The sequence below is a fragment of the Plecotus auritus genome, assembly GCF_963455305.1.
Source record: "Plecotus auritus genome assembly, chromosome: 5".
Taxonomy (NCBI): Eukaryota; Metazoa; Chordata; class Mammalia; order Chiroptera; family Vespertilionidae; genus Plecotus; species Plecotus auritus.
The window spans coordinates 57,061,337-57,079,206 of record NC_137776.1 but is presented as its reverse complement, the minus strand read 5'-3'; the positions used below and the strand labels follow the sequence as shown (position 1 = coordinate 57,079,206).

At 40.9% G+C, this 17,870-nt stretch overlaps 1 protein-coding gene across 14 annotated transcripts in view; it reads left to right on the top strand.

Annotated features, from left to right (window-relative positions):
* SLC4A10 (solute carrier family 4 member 10) overlaps positions 1-17,870 on the top strand; it is a 276,790-nt gene that overhangs the window by 137,115 nt on the left and 121,805 nt on the right. For all 14 annotated transcript variants that reach the window (XM_080668207.1, XM_080668214.1, XM_080668208.1 and 11 more), the window contains exon 6: positions 16,717-16,905. In XM_080668207.1, the coding sequence (XP_080524333.1) occupies positions 16,717-16,905 (189 nt within the window). The remainder of the gene's footprint in view (positions 1-16,716; positions 16,906-17,870) is intronic.

Below are 17,870 nucleotides of genomic sequence, written 5' to 3'. Positions count from 1 at the left end.
ACAGTCGTTTAATAGCTACTTATTATAAAGAAGAGATTTTCATACAGATCCTGGGAAACTGAAGGGCATGTTACAAGGCCCTGAAGATAAGGCAGCCTAGAGCCCATATCTGAAGGAAGGCAGCGTTCTGGGGCTAATCTTTTCAAGGACAATGAAAGAAGGCAGACCCTAACAACTCACTAACTTTAGATTTCCCCCACCCACTAGATCTATATGAGTTTATTTGAACTGAAATTGGAGAGAGCAGAATTTTCAGGATGACCTGCTGCTCTCCTCATACTGCTGGCATTATTGGAATAAATGGTTATATTATGATTGCACCCTGTCTCTGCTTAATTTGGTTCAAGTAGTGACAGGTGACCTCAGGCCCATTTAGTGCCTGGCATCACAATTGTGTATGGGACTGTTTTCTTCATTTCTCTTTCTGATAACTCATTATTAGTGTATAGAAACACAACCTGTTTCTGTATACTAAGTTTGTATGCTGTGACTTTACTAAATTCATTTATTAGTTCTAATAGTTTTTTTGTGTATGGAGTATTTAGGGTTTTCTATATATAGCATCATGTCATTTGCAAATAGTGACAATTTTACTTCTTCCTTTCCAATTTGGGTGCATTTTATGTTATTTCCTTGCCAAATTGTTGTTGCTAGGTCTTCTAATACTACACTAAATAAAAGTGGCTTGAGTGGCTATCCTTGTCTTGTTCCTGACCTCAGTTGAAATGCTTTCAGGTTTTCACCGCTGAGTATAATGTCAGCAGTAGGCTGGTCATGTATGGCCTTTATTATATTGAGGTACTTTTCTTCTGTATCCACTTTGTTGAGTACTTTTTAATCATAGATGGGTGTTGAATTTTGTCAAATGCTTTTCTACATCTTTTGAACTGATGATCTAATTTTTATCCTTTGTTAACTTGGTGTACCATGTTAATTGATTTGCAGATGTTGAACCATCCTTGTGTCCCTGGGATAAATCCCACCTGGTTATGGTATACTAGTGGCCCGGTGCACGAAATTCGTACATGGCGGGGGGGGGGGTTGGTGAGGGTGTCCCTCAGCCCGGCCTGCACCCTTTCCAATCTGGGACCCCTCAGGGGATAACCAGAAGTCAGACATCCCTCTCACAATCCAGAACTGCTGGCTCCTAACTGCTCGCCTGCCTGCCTGATTGCCCCTAACTTCTTCTGCCTGCCAGCCTGATTGTCCCTAACTGCTCCCTTGCTGGCTTGATTGCCCCTAACCACCTCTGCCTCAGCCCCACATCCAGGACCCAGGATTCCCTTCTCCAGCCAACCACAGGCACCCAGGATCCAGGCTTCCCTCCCTCCGATCAGCCATAGGCGCCCAGGCCAGCTGCAGCCACAGGGAATGGTGGGCAGGTGGCTTCGCCTGGGCTGCAGCTGCAAGTGCTGGTGCCCGGGACTGTGGGGTGGGCGGCTTCTCTGTCTCCTGGTCCACAGCCAGCCGCAGGTACTGGTGCCCAGGACTGTGGGGTGGGCAGCTTCTCAGTCTACCAGGCTATAGCCTGCCACAGGTGCTGGCGCCTGGACCGCAGGCAGGCAGCTTCTCCGTCTTCCCTGGGATGCAGTGGGGGACTTCTCTAGCTGGCTGCGGCCTGGGATCACGGGGCAGGCAGCTTCTTTGTCTCCCAGGCTGCAGCCAGCCTCAGGCACTGGTGCCCGACTTCTCCAACCCCCACAGGCCCCAAGAAGCGGGGGGGGGGGGGGGGGCTGCCGCTATGTTTTCAGGTTAATTTGCATATTCACTCTGATTGGCTGGTAGCATAGCGGAGTGACGGTAATTTGCATGTTTCTCTTTTATTAGTGTAGATGATCCTTTTAATGTATTGTTGAATTTGGTTTGCTAATATTTTGTTGAAGGTTTTAAAATCTATGTTTATCAGGGATATTGGTTTGTAATTTTCTTTTATTGTGGTGTGATTTCAGTATGAAGGTAATGCTGGCCTTGTAAAATAAGTTTGAAAGTATTCATTTCTCTTCAACTTTTTTGAAATAACTTGAGAAGGATGGTATTAACTATCCTTTAAATGTTTGGCAGAATTCATCTGTGAAGCTATTTGGTTCTGGACTTTTGTTTTTTGGCAATTTTAAAATAGCTGATTTAATTTTATACTTGTAATCAGTGTTTTAAGATTTTCTACATTTTCATGACTCAGGCTTGGAAGTTTGTGTACGTTTAGTAATTTAACCATTTCTTCTAGGTTTTCTATTTGTTGGCATATAATTGTAGTAGTTTCTTATTTTCCTTTGTATTTCTGTGGTGTTAGTTGTGACTTCTACTCTTTTATTTCTGATTATATTTATTTGGGCCCTCTTTTTTTCTTGATGATTTTGGCTAAAGATTTATTTATTTTTATTTATTTATTTTTCTTTCTTTATTGATTAAGGTATTACATATGTATCCTTATCCCCCCATTGCCCCCCCCCCACCCTGCTCATGCCCTCACCCCCCACTGGTGTCTGTGTCCATTGGTTAGACTTATATGCATGCATACAAGTCCTTTAGTTGACCTCTCCCCCTTACCCCCACCCTCCTCTACCTTCCCTCTGAGGTTTAAGCATCTGATCGATGCTTCTCTGTCTCTGGATCTGTTTTTGTTCATCAGTTTATGTTGTTCATTATATTCCACAAATGAGTGAGATCATGTGATATTTATCTTTCTCTGACTGACTTATTTCGCTTAGCATAATGCTCTCCAGGTCCATCCATGCTATTGCAAGTGGTAGGAGTTTCTTCCTTTTTACAGCAGCGTAGTATTCCATTGTGTAGATGTACCTCAGTTTTCTAATCCACTCATCTGCTGATGAGCACTTAAGCTGTTTTCAAATCTTAGCTATGGTGAATTGTGCTGCTATGAACATTGGGGTGCATATGTCCTTTCTGATTGGTGTTTCTTGGGATATATTCCTAGAAGTGGGATCACTGGGTCAAATGGGAATTCTATTTTTAGTTTTTTGAGGAAACTCCATACTGTTCTCCACAGTGGCTGCACCAGTCTGCATTCCCACCAGCAGTGCACGAGGGTTTCTTTTTCTCCGCATCCTTGCCAGCACTTGTCATTTGTTGATTTGTTGAATATAGCCATTCTGACAGATGTGAAATGGTACCTTATTGTCGTTTTGATTTGCATATCTCGGATGATTAGTCACTTTGAGCACGTTTTCATATGTCTCTTGGCCTTCCTTATGTCCTATTTCAAAAAGTATTTATTTAGGTCAGTTGCCCATTTTTTGATTAGGTTGTTTATCTTCCTTTTGTTAAGTTGTATGAGTTCCCTGTAAATTTTGGAGATTAAATCCTTATCGGAGATAACATTGGCAAATATGTTCTCCCATGCAGTGGGCTTTCTTGTTATTTTGTTGATGGTTTCTTTTGCTGCACAGAAGCTTTTTATTTTGATGTAGTCCCATTTGTTTATTTTCTCTTTAGTTTCCATTGCCCTAGGAGCTATATCAGTGAAGATATTGCTTTGCCATATGTCTGGGATTTTGCTGCCTATGGATTCTTCTAAGATTTTTATTGTTTCCTGTCATAGGTTAAAGTCCTTTATCCATTTTGAGTTTATTTTTGTGTATTGTGTAAGTTGGTGGTCTAGTTTCATTTTTTTTTTTTTTTGCATCTATCTGTCCAATTTTCCCAACACCATTTATTGAAGAGACTGTCTTGACTTCATTGTATGCTCTTGCCTCCTTTGTCAAATATTAATTGAGCATAGTGGTTTGGGTCAATTTCTGGGTTCTCTATTCTATTCCATTGCTCTATATGTCTGTTCTTATGCCAGTACCAGGCATATTTGAGAACAGTGGCTTTGTAAAACAGCTTGATATCTGGTATTGTGATCCTTCCTACTTTCTTCTTCTTTCTCAGGATTGCTGCAGCTTTTTGGGGTCCTTTTTTTTTATTCCAGATGAATTTTTGGAGAGTTTGTTCTAGGTCTGTGAAATATGCCATTGGTATTTTAATGGGGATTGCATTGAATCTGTAGATTGCTTGGCTAAAGATTTATTGATTTGATTTGTGTGTGTGTTTTTTTTCGGAGAACTAGCTTTTACTTTTACTAATCTTTTCTATTTTTGTTTCTATTTTATTTATTTCCACTCCGATCTTTATTATAACCTTTCTTTCACTAACCAGGCATTGTTTTACCTTCTTTTTCTGGTTCCTTTAGGTGTAAAGTTAAATTGTTTATTTGGTATTTTTCTTATTTTTTCAGGTAGGCAGATATCATTATGAACTTTCCTCCTAGAACTGCTTTGGCTACATCCCATAGATTTTTGAAAGTTTTGTTTTCATTTATCTGAACGATTTTTTTTTAACTTTCCCTTTGATTTCTTCATTGATCCATTAGTTGTTTAGCAGTATGTTGTTTAATCTCCATGTATTTGTGTTCCTTTCTCTTTATCTCTTTTTTTATGTGTGTATCTATTGTAGGTATTTTGTTTGTGGTTACCATGAGGTTCATATGTCTATGTAACAATCTATTTTAAAGTGATAGTCACATAATATTAAACATTTAAAAGCTCTACATTTTTACTCTTCATGTTTTATGTTTTTGGCATCATATTTTACATATTTTTATTTTGTGTATCTCTAACAACTTATTGTAGTTATAATTAATTTTACTAATTTTGGCTTTTAAATTTTTTAGTAGCTTTTAAGTAGCCAATCCATTGCCTTTAATGTATACAGATTTGCCTTTACCACTGTGATATTTTCTTTCATCTATTTTCTTATATCTAATTATGCTCTGTTTTTCAGCTTAAACATTTAATATTTCTTGCAAGGCTGGTTTAGTGGTGATGAACTCTTTTAGTTTTCATTTGTCTGGGAAACTATCTCCCCTTCAAATCTGAATGATATCCTTGCCAGGTAGACTATTCTTGCTTATAAGTTTTTTCCTTTCAGCACTTTAAATACATCCTGCCAATTCCTTCTGACCTGTAAAGTTGCTGCTGAAAAATCAGATAGAAGTCCTCTGGAGTTTCCTTTGTATGTGACTAGTTGTTTTTCTCTTGCTGCCTTGAAAATTGTCTCTTTATATTTAATTTTAGCCATTTTAATTATAATATATCTTGGTGTGGTTCTTTTTAGATTCATCTTGTTTGGGACTCTGTGATTCCTGAACCTGAATGTCTATTTACTTTCCTAGGTTAGGGAATTTTCAGCCATTATTTCTTCAAATAAGTTTTCTGACCTTTTCTCACGTTTCCTTCTTCTGGAACCCCTACAATGTGAATGTTAGTACACTTGATGTTGTCCCAGAGGTCCCTTAAACTGTTCTCAATTTTAAAAATTCTTTTTCCTCCTGTTTTTAATGGTGTGATTTCTACTATTCTGTCTTCCAGATCACCAATCTGTTCTCCTGTACCATGTAGTCTGGTATTGATTCCCTCTAAGGTAGTTTTCATTTCAATTATTGTGTATTTTAATTTTGATTTGGTCTTTCTTATATTTCCTCCTTGATGTAGTTCTCAGAGTGGTCCTTCATTCTTTTCATGAGTTCAGTGAACACTGTTATAATTGTTACTTTTAACTCTTTATAAGTAAATTACTTACCTCAGTTTTGTTAATGTTCTTTTTGGGGGGATTAATTTTGAACATATTCCTTTGCTCCTCATTTTGTTTGACTTACTGTGTTTGTTTCTATAAGTTAGGCAAAACAGCTCCCTCTCTACCTCACCAAGTCTTGAAGGAGTGGCTGCTGTGTAGCCTGCATCTGCCAGGCTCTTTTGGCAAGCCAGTTGCAACTGGAGCAGGCACGGCCTGAGTGGTCCCAGGGCATACCATGCCAGATCCACATTAGCAAGATGGCTGGAGCTGGGGCTTGTGGGGGCTGGGAGGTCCCGGAATATGCGGTACCAGGAGCCCTTGGCAGGAAAGCTGGATCAGGCATGGGTTTTGGGGGTTCTGTTGTGCTCTTCACTGGAGCTACCAGTGGGACTTCTGCAATTGGAGTGGGCATAGGCTGAGATGTCCCAGGACAAGCTGCACAGAGGTCTTCTTGGCAGGACACAGGCTATGGGGGTTTCAAAGTGACCAGTACTGGGGCTGCCTTGGCAGGACAGCTCAATCTGGTGTTTATCGGGGGTCTGGAGGCACTGTGGCAGCCTTCCCAGGATGGCTAAAGCATCTGGACTGTGCTCCCACTTGTTCTATAAAGGTGAAGGGGAAATGTAAAAAATGGCACTTGCTGGTGTCTCTGATCCTAGAGAGACTTCCAGATGTTTTTCACCCATTTGGAAGACACTATAGGGTTAGTAAATGAATTTCCTTCACATATAGTCTAGGTGCCCTTTAATTGCTGTTTTCTTGTTGTGCCCCAGGGTAGGCAAGTCTTCAGGAGGCAGTTAGTGGTCTTTTTCCCTACTGCAGGACACTGTGTTGGGGGTAGGGTCCTTGTTGTTACTGTGTCTCTGTTTCTCCTATTATTTTTAATGTGGTTGCTCTATCATTTGTTGTGCAGAAGCTGTTCAATTAGCCCTCAGGTCTTCTATATGTAGGTGTATACTAGGTATGGTGGTGGGAGGAGGTGAGTTCAGGGTCTTTCAATAATTCCATCTTGGATCCACTTCCCCCAGGTTCCCTAATAAATATTTCAGTAAGGAACCAAATAACTGGACTTTTCATAGTATTTGGCCATTTAGGAAGGTCTTTGCAGTTTAGGAAGCTCTTTTTAGTAATTCTACACTATCTTTTGATACTCAAAATAAACTTGGGGCTTACTATTAATATTGTTATCCTTACTTCATAAATAGATACTGAAATTTAGAAGGTTAAGGGTCATGCCCAAAGTAAGGAGTTTATTTCTGCTACTTATGTTAGTGATGGTATTACTTTTGAAATGGATTAATCCAAATCAATGTTGGATTGGCTACTTATAAGGAAGCTGTCAAATTTCTCAATCTGGCAAAATTAGCCTCAGAAAATACCCTTTATAGTTTTACCAGGCTTTATGTTTCTTAAAGCATGTAATTTCTTCTGCTTTCTTTAAGAATTTATTCCTACCAGGAAATCATCTCCCATTAATTTCACTAAAACTCTCCTGTTTATTACTTTAGCTCAGTTTTATTGTCTAAATTTATGCTTTCTTTCTTTAACCCTACCTTCTTCCCCAAACTCAATTCTGTAGACTATGTGAAGTCTGTTAGCTGTGTTAAATCTAGATTTTAAAAACAAATTACAGTTTCTAAGTCTATCTTTGAAGTAGTTCAGTGGAAGTTCAATATCCCAGATAGCTTTTTAGTATTCATTCTGCTCTTCTAATTAGTTTCTATTTTTCTGTCTCCAGAGTAGCCCAACTTGAATATCCTATTTTCAATGTAGATCAGTTTGTAAAATATCTTTCACAAACTGTAAATACTTTAGACTTAACACCACATAGAAAAATATTATTACAAATACTTAATCATTATGACCTTGGATGCCTTTTCAATTATTAATGAACAAGATTCCCTCTCTGAGTAATTTTAATTTGACTTATTTGATTCAAAGATATTTGTTTCTACCCTCAATGAAATCTCATTTAAACATTTCTTCCTATAGCTTGTAATTATTTTCTTATTGTTTACTTACTACTATTTTTACTTTGTGACAAATAAGCTGTACTCTTAAGTAATATATCACAGACTAGAGGCCTAGTGCACGAAATTCGTGAATGGGGGGGTGTCCCTCAGCCTAGCCTGCACCCTCTCTAATCTGGGACCCCCCTAGGGATGTCTGACTGCCCGTTTAGGCCCAATTCCAGTGGGCCTAAATGGGCAATCGGACATCCCTCTCACAATCCAGGACTGCTGGCTCTCAACTGCTCGCCTGCCTGCCTGCTTGATTGCCCCTAACCGCTTCTGCCTGCCAGCCTGATCACCCCCTAACCACTCCCCTGCCAGCCTGATTGATGCCTAACTGCTCCCCTGCCAGCCTGTTTGCCCCTAACTGCTTTCCCCTGCAGGCCTGGTCACCCCTAACTGCCCTCCCCTGCCAGCCTAGTCGCCCCTAACTGTCCTCCCCTTGCAGGCCTGGTTGCCCCTAACTGCCCTCCCTGCAGGCCTGGTCACCCCTAACTGCCCTCCCCTGCCAGCCTGATCACCCCCTAACCACTCCCCTGCCAGCCTGATTGATGCCTAACTGCTTCCCTACCAGCCTGTTTGCCTCTAACTGCCCTCCCCTGCAGGCGTGGTCACCCCTAACTGCCCTCCCCTGCAGGCCTGGTCACCCCTAACTGCCCTCCCCTGCCAGCCTGGTCGCCCCTAACTGTCCTCCCCTGCAGGCCTGGTCCCCCCCAACTGCCCTCCCTACCGGCCTGTTCACCCTTAACTGCTCTCCCTTGCTGGCCTGGTTGCCCCCAATTGCCCTCCCCTGCAGGCCTGGGTCCCCCCAACTGTCCTTCTCTGCAGGCCTGGTTGCCTCCAACTGCACTCCCTTGCAGGCCTGGTCCCTCCCAACTGCCTCCCCTGCTGGCCATCTTGTGGCGGCCATCTTGTGTCCACATGGAGGCGGCCATCTTGTTTGTTGGAGTGATGGTCAATTTGCATATTACTCTTTTATTAGATAGGATAATTTGTGACCATAATGATTAACAATAAGGCCTGAAATTTTCTCTTTACCTTTATCTATCACAATTTTCTATATGTTAGGCAGTTACTAATGTATTAGTCACTCGTTTCTGTTTTCCAAAACCTAGATGTAATAGCTTATTTTAAGGGCTCTAAACCTGAGTACTTTGCAAAATGCCTGGGCTATTCAGCATTAATGTTTTTTAGGCATTTTCTAGCAGAAGATTATGACTCAGATATTGTTTTAGAATGATGAAGGATTTTTATATCAGTATTCTGATGTTTTTAATAGATTCTTAGATCATTTTTTAAAGAGGTTTTATAGACTTAGTAGGAGAAAATCCCATTTATATCTGGCAGGTCTGTTAAGAATTTCTGGTATAATTAAAGTAGGATTTTCTTTTGGATAAAGTTAATTTAAAAATGTCTATTTCCCAATGTTTCAGGGAACTCAGAATAAATGTAAACTTCTTCCTTCAAAATATTACTTAACCCTTTCAAGATATATTTTCTTACCACAACTTATGCTGATATGAAAATTAATTGTATTAAAATTATTCTTAATTACATTTTACAGATCATAGGCAATTTTATGGTCTGTGTTAATCTCTTTAAAATATAACACTGTAAAGATGAATAATGGAAATATTCTTTCTGCAAGGTGTATACTTTAGCCTAATTCTGTCAATGAGAGTAAGAAATTAAAACTAAACTAAAGTTAGTACCATGGAAAGATTAATCATTGCTCTTAACTCATTAAATTAACTTTTATTGTCTAAATTCTTTCAGTGAAGTAAAAATTTATAGTTTGCTCTACTGAATGTAATATGCAAATTTAGGAGTATGGGAATGTCATACATTTTAAAACATGCTTATACTATTACAGTCCTTGGTCTGGAAAGTATGTATTTTCTTAGTAGTTTATATTTTTAGTAAATACATTTCTTAGTGCTGTCAACCAAATTGTAGGATTTAAACTCATCCTATTTCCCACTCCTCCCTGAGCATTCTTTAAAATTAAGACAATGGGTTTTTAGGACAAAGCATTTATATGATAATCTTTAAAGAGTTAAGAGATTTATATAGAATCTATGAAATCATCTAGTCTCTAGAGGGTTTCATTCAGTTGTCAAATAGATTGATCATAATGAAATAATTGTCTGATTTGACCTAGAGGATGTTATTAGTAAGTGAAATAAGTCAGCCAGAGAAAGACAAATACCATATGATTTCACTTATATGTGGAATCTAAAGAGCATTATAAATGAACAAACTAAATAGAAATGGACTCATAGATACAGAGAATGGACTGATGGTTGCCAGAGGGAAGCAGGGTGGGAGACTGGTGAAAAAGGTTAAGGGATTGAGATGTACAGATTGGTTACAGAATAATTACAGGAATGTAAATTATAGCAGAGGAAATATAGTCAGTAATCTATACTAATAAAAGGGTAATATGTTAATTAGACCAGGTCAACCAGACATCTTCTGGTCATCCTGCCTTCCTTCCAGGCAAAGCCACGGTGGCGGAGGCTGAGGCAGAGGAAGTTAGGGGTGATCAGGCCAACAGGGGAGAGCAGTTAGGGGTGATCAGGCTGGCAGGGGAGGGCAGGGGAGGGCAGTTAAGGGCGATCAGGCCAGCAGGGAAGTGCAGTTAGGGGGTGACCAGGCCAGCAGGGGAGGATGGTTAGGGGTGATCAGGCAGGCAGGCAGAGTGGTTAGGAGTGATCATGCAGGCAGGGGAGGATGGTTAGGGGTGATCAGGCAGGCAGGTAAGTGGTTAGGAGCAAGCAGTCCCGGATTGTGAGAGGGATGTCCAACTGACAGTTTAGGCCTGACCCCACAGGAATGGGGGCCTAAACTGGCAGTCAGACATCTCTTGAGGGGTCCTGGATTGGAGAGGGTGCAGGCCGGGCTGAGGGACCCCCCCACCATGCACGAATTTCATGTACCAGACCTCTAGTCCTATCTAATAAAAGAGTAATATTCAGATTGACCATCACTCCAACACACAAGATGGTTGCCCCCATGTGGTCAAAGATCCTGCCCCCATGTGGACACAAGATGGCCGCCACAAAATGGCCAGCAGGGGAGGGCAGTTGGAAGGGACCAGGCCTGCAAGGGAGGGCAGTTGTGGGAGATCAAGCCTGTAGGGGAGGGCAGTTAGGGGTGACCAAGCCGGCAGAGGAGGGAAGTTGGAGGTGACCAGGCCTGCAGGGAAAGGCAGTTGGGAGGGACCCAGGCCTGCAGGGGAGAGCAGTTGCGGGGGGGGACCAGGCCTGCAGAGGAGGGCAGTTAGGGGTGACCAGGCCTGCAGGGGAGGGCAGTTGGGGGGGACCCAGGCCTGCAGGGGAGAGCAGTTGGGGGGGACAAGGCCTGCAGGGGAGGGCAGTTAGGGGTGACCAGGCCTGCAGGGGAGGGCAGTTTGGGGCAAACAGGCTGGCAAGGGAGCAGTTAGGCATCAATCAGGCTGGCAGGGGAGTGGTTAGGGGGTGATCAGGCTGGCAGGCAGAAGCAGTTAGGGGCAATCAGGAAGGCAGGCAGGCGAGCAGTTGGGAGCCAGCAGTCCTGGATTGTGAGAGGGATGTCCGACTGGGATCGGGCCTAAACGGGCAGTTGGACATCCATCGAGGGATCCCAGATTAGAGAGGGTGCAGACTGGGCTGAGGGACACACACCCCTGTGCACGAATTTCGTGCACCAGGCCTCTAGTCTATATATATAAAATCCTAAGCAACTGGTTGACTGGTTGACTGTTTGACCAGTTGCTATGATACACACTGACCACCAGGGGGAAGACACTCAGTGCAGGAGCTGCCCCCTGGTGGTCAGTGTGCTCCCACAGCTGACCGATGGGCACCAGATGCCAGGCTCATGGCTGGCAAGTGCAGCTGTGGTATCGTGAGCCTCTCCTGCCTCTGTGGCAGTGCTACTGAGTGGCTGCGGCAGGTGCACTGGGCCAGGATAAGCAGGAGTGATGCCTGGCCTGGGCTTGGGCCCCTCCCGGCCACCTGCCATTTCGTTCACTACTACATTTTTCGGGGGATGTTGGACTACTGGTTTTGGCCTGATCCATGCAGGCCTGGCTTTGCGCACTACTGCCAGTTTCGGCTTGCCTGGCCTGCGGGGATCGGGCTGAAACCAGCAATCCAACATCCCCCCCAGGGGTCCTAAATTGTGAGAGGGTGCAGGCCAGGCTGAAGGACCCCACCAGTGCACAAACCCATGCATCAGACCTCTAGGATTGTAATAACTGTGTATAGTGTCAGGTGGGTATTGGAAATTCTGGGGACCACTTAGTAAAGTATATGATTTTCTAATGCCATACACCTGAAAGTAACACAAAGTAATATTGAATATAAAAGTTTTTTAAATAAAAAAGTTATAGTTTGAGTCAAAAAATAAAAAAATGTCTGATTAAGATGAAAAATAATTTTTCACTTTCTTAGGTCTTTTTACACACATGCTACTAGTTTTTTCAGAGCCAGCTTAGTAATAGAAGAGCAAGACCTATATATCCTTTTTTCTTCTTGCTTCTTTTCTTATCATCCAGATCCTGGCATTGTGCTTTGGCAGGCCAGACTGTATTATTAGGCATGACAGCCTGCTGAGATTGTGCGACTTGTCTCTGGGCCCAAAGCCATTATGGTCCATTATCCTTCCCTACTTCTCAAGGTTAATGCTAACATATATTATAGTGGTGAAGAGAACAATATAAGTGATCAGTGGATCAGACTCCCTTTGGTACTTAAATATCACCTCAGTATAACTTATATTCTTAAGCAAGATGATTAACTTTTCCAGTTCATTAAGATGTTATTTGATGCAGTTATAGCTCAGAGGAGTTTGCTGTGTATGTCTGTGTGACTAATGAGCAGATGAGTTTTTTTCCTATTTGCTTTCTCTTATGTAACTCTTTCAAATAAAGACCTTATTTCTGAAACACTGTGAAGCTAGTGACTTACAGGTTTTTGAGGTACTCAAGCCTGGAAAGACTGTGCTTTAGTAGGAATTACAAATCATAACTATGTCCATGGTTTATTATGACTCATTTTTATTCTGATTAGAATATTGAACTGGGGATACATATCACAGCTTATAGATGAAACTGCCTTAAGATGGCATACCTCTGATGTTTTTATAGCTTACTTTACAATTCTCAATATGAGGTATATATTGCATATTTTATGTATACTTCTCAATCTTAGTAAGATTTTAGTATAAAGTCATGTATATTGACAATTTATCCTTTCCTTATTTCAAATTATTCCAGGAGTATTATAACTACTGATCTCCAGAGAACTGAGATATAGATGAGTTATTCTATACTATCATTGATTTTCAGAATTGGAAGGGACTTTGGAGGTAATTATAGTGGACATTACATTACAGCTGACTTTGAAACATGCATATTATCCCTTTTCATTTTAACAGCAAAGTGATAGAGCAAAGGTTGGCAAAGTATACTCTATGTGCAAATATGGCCTACTGCCTGATTTTGTCAGGCTTATGAGCTAAGAATGATTATTACATTTCACATGATTGAAAAATCACAAAATGATTAATATTTTGTGACATGAATATGACATGAAATTCAATTTTCAGTGTCCATACCAGTGTTACTGAAACACAACCATGCTTATTTGTGCACTTGTTGTCTTTGACTATTTTTGTGCTGTAAAGGCAGAGCTAAGTAATTGTGACAGAGATTGTCTGGCCCCCAAATCCTAAAATACATGATATTTGGCCCATTATAGAAAAAGTTTGTTTACCCCTGTTTTAGACAACTGACTCTAGCGTATAGGTCAGTTCTTGATTCATTTAAGGCTTCATGGTGGCGGTGGTGGGGCATTGCTTTTGCCAGTGATTGGCTCAGCATAGGCAAAGCTGTGTCACTTGACAGAGGAGAATTTTTCCTGGGCAGGGGAAAAAATAACGATTTTTTAGAGAGAGAAAGTCTCAAAAAGGAAAAGAATCGATGGATACAAACAAAGTAGTTCCTTGTTCTTGGCAGCCGCCTATGACAATAAGGAAAATCAGCCTGAGGTTAAAGCTCACACTTAAAGAAAGGGAATGCTGACAGAATCACAGAGAATGGAATTCAATCCAGCCTAACTTGGATCTTCCTGTTTTGTAAGCCAATGAAAGTCACTGTTTTAGTTTGATTTGGGTTTTCTGTTATTGATAAACCCAATTTTGCCTGCACTTGATACATTATTATAAAATACAGATGAATGTATCAAAACTGCAAGATTCAAACCAATAACCTACTTAATGGAAATTGCAAAGGAAATCTTGTAGTGGGAATTATTTACTGAGGGTGTCAGTATTCAATCAGTGCTTTAGGTATCTTATGTCCTTAGTCATGGCAGCAACATATGAGATAGGTATTATCTCCATCTTACAAATAAGGACCCTGAGATTATTCAACTTTACAAAACCACACAGGTAGAATGTGGCACAGTGACCCAAGTCTGTTTCCATAGTCCATTTCTCGTTCACACTGGAGGAAAACATTGTTTGTAAGGGAGAATTCTGCTAATTTTTAAACCTTCAGTGTATTCAGTGGGCAGTGGAAGGTAATTCATTGTGCTCTGCTTACTTCATATAAGGAGCATCTAAAAAAATCAAATAAAGTTAATATTTGAGCATCTAAAAGCAGATTAATTACACTGAGGTTTATTGAAGTGAGCTTTGTATTACCAACAAATTTAAAATGCCTTTATTTATTTACTTATTTTATAGACATTTAGGACACTGCATATGGTAACTATTATTCTTTTTTTTAATTTAATAAATCTTTATTGTTCAGATTATTACAATTGTTCTTCTTTTTCCCCCCCATAGCTCCCCTCCACCCGGTTCCCACCCCACCCTCTGCCCTTATATCCCACCCCACTGTCCTCATCCATAGGTGTGCGATTTTTGTCCAATCTTTTCCCGCACCCCCAACACCCCTTTCCCCCCAAGAATTGTCAGTCCACTCCCTTTCTATGCCCCTGATTCTATTAATCCACCAGTTTATTCTGTTCATCAGATTTTTAATTCACTTGATTTTCAGATTCACTTGTTGATAGATATGCACTTGTTGTTCATAATTTTTATCTTTACCTTTTTCTTCTTCTTCCTCTTCTTACAGAATACCCTTCAGCATTTCATATAATGCTGGTTTGGTATTATTGAACTCCTTTAGCTTTTTCTTATCTGTGAAGCTCTTTATCTGACCTTCAATTCTGAATGATAGCTTTGCTGGGTAGAGTAATCTTGGTTGTAGGTTCTTGCTATTCCTCACTTTGAATATTTCTTGCCACTCCCGTCTGGCCTGCATAGTTTCTGTTGAGAAATCAGCTGACATTCATATGGGTACTCCCTTGTAGGTAACTAACTGTTTTTCTCTTGCTGCTTTTAATATTCTCTCTTTGTCTTTTGCTTTTGGCATTTTAATTATGATGTGTCTTGGTGCGGTCCTCTTTGGATTCCTTTTGTTTGGGGTTCTGTGTGCTTCCTGGACTTGTAAGTCTATTTCTTTCACCAGGTGGGGAAGTTTTCTGTCATTATTTCTTCAAATAGGTTTTTGGTATCTTGCTCTCTCTCTTTTTCTGGCACCCCCATAATTTGGATGTTGGTATGCTTGAAGTTGTCCCAGAGGCTCCTTACACTATCTTCAAATTTTTGGATTCTTTTTCCTTTTTGCTTTTCCGGTTGAGTGTTTTTTGCTTCTTTGTATTTCAAATCTTTGACTTGATTCTTGCGGTCCTCTAGTCTGCTATTAGGTCTCTGTATAATATTTTTTATTTCAGTCAGTGTATGCTTAATTTCTAGTTGGTCCTTTATCATATCCTCGAGGGTCTCTCTAAATTTATCGCCCTTTTCTAGGAAATTCTTGAAAAACCTTATAACCATGGTTTTGAACTCTGTATTCAGTTGTTTGCTTTCCTCCATTTCTTTCATTTGTGATGTTTCTTTGTCTCCACATTTTCATTGCTTCCCTGAGTTGGTAGAGTAGCTTTGTGTGCTAAGTGTCCTATAGGGCCCAATGGCTCAGCCTCCCCAGTTACCTGAGGTGGACACTCTTGGTGCACTCCTTTGTGGGCTCTGTGCACAGTCTTGTTGTAGTTAAGCTTGATTGTTGTTGGTATCACTGGGAGGAATTGACCTCCAGGCCAATTGCCTGTGAGGACCAGCTGTGTCTATGCTGGGAGAACTTCTATGCTGGATACACCCTTATAAGGCAAGACTTGCAAAATTGCAAAAGCCTCTGTGCTCAGTTTGGATGGGGCAGAATCTCAGGGCGGAGCAGACAGCCTTGGCTTCCTATCAGCCCTGCCCTATGAGGCCCCTGGGTCTCAGTGTCCCTCAGTAATCACTGCAAGCACCTCTGAGAGAAAGCCGCCCTTGAGTTTCGCCTGCTGCCAAACAGTCCAGTTTCTCCCCGAATGAGTCTAGATTCCCAGAGTCTCGCCCGGGACTGGAGTTCAGTGCAGTCGGGAGCTTCTGTCTCCCTCCCACTTGAGAAAGCCGGCCACGCACTCAGCAGTCAGTCCTCTCTGCGCTCACGTGCCCCCAGACCTCTACCTCCTGCAGCTCCCCTGAGTCTCAATGTGCTTTTCTCTTTCCTTCTAGTTGTAGAATTTCCACTCAGCCAGCGTTCCTGAGGTTCTGGATGGTGTCTGTTTTGTCTTTTAGTTGTAGTTTTGAAATTGTTGTGCAAGGCAGCAGTTTAGGTGTTTACCTATGCCGCCATCTTGGTTTCCTGGTAACTATTATTCTTAATTATAGCCTTCTGAAATCTCACTTTTTATACTTTGTTTTTTGGTTATAGAAGACCTTTTTTACATAAACACGTTTTCCAGGAAGGTTTGAAAAGTATGAAGCACCTTTTTCTCAATATACCTATGTCTATTTGAAATATAATCCTCTATAAGATCATTACATATTTAAAGTTGAATATTTATAATACAAATCTTCCCGAGTCTTTCTTGTGCAACATTTCTACAAAGAGGAACTTCCAAGAGTTTTTAAAAGAATTTATTCCTATTTTAAGATGACTAATATTATCTAGAGTCTGGATATTTGGACTCACTGGTTCCCTGCTGCCACACTACAGGAGAGCTGTGCTAATCTTCCTGCATTCCCTTTTCAGATATGGTCCTTGACCAACAAGTGAGCTCAGGTCAGCTCAACGAGGATGTACGCCACAGGGTCCATGAAGCATTGATGAAACAGCATCACCACCAGAATCAGAAAAAACTCACCAATAGAATTCCCATTGTCCGTTCCTTTGCTGATATTGGCAAGAAACAATCAGAACCAAATTCCATGGATAAAAATGGTAAATCTTTCTTTATTGTTCTCTTTATGTTTATCATAGGCGTCTGAACTATCAAAGTGATTCTAAATCCTTTAAAATAATTTTTATTTAAAAATCATCTATCGAAATTCAGATTGTTGTTATAAAATTGTTTCTTTTAATATACATATGTAGTATTGTTATCAAGCATTGGATTGTAAAAATTTTAACCAAGAGTTTAGGTTCCCTGAAGGGCTCATGAAATAATGCAAGGGAAACTTTTAGCTAATAACAAGTTGTAGGCTCAAATACAACAAACAATAAAGTGAGTGTCAATTGCATCCCAAACAAGGTCCTAGACTTTATCTCATAGCTTGAGAATAGAATGCAATACTTCAACTTATGTTCTTTCAGTTAAAATGAATGTGATCTTTATTTAGTGTTTGTGGAAAAAAAAGATACTGGTTGCATATAGCTGTAGTCAACAATTCCATTAGACAACGTGTTTGAAAAGACCAGCTAGGGCATTGCTTGTGGCTCCACATATATTAAGCCTGATTTCCCGTTCATGGGCCCATGCTGCATCCATAGCGCTAACATGCTTACCGTCTTCACACACAAACACAGGAGACCCCAACCTTGGTTTTCTACCAGTTATGACTTACTCCCTATGGTTTGTGCTTCAGACTATTTTATCCTTTCTGCGTATTTTGTTCCTCCTTTGCATCCATTTGGTCCTTCATCATTTACATTAAGGAAGTTGCTTAAGAATCTTGTTATTATCTATCCTTTCCATTAGTCTTATGAAGGAAAATGGTTATCATGAGGATAATATGAATTTGTTTTTAAATAAATCTTTATTGTTCAGATTATTACAGTCGTTCCTCTTTTTTCCCCCCATAGCTCCCCTCTACCCGGTTCCCACCCCACCCCATACCCTTACCCCCCCCCCTCCACTGTCCTCATCTATAGGTGTATGATTTTTGTCCAGTCTCTTCCCACACCCC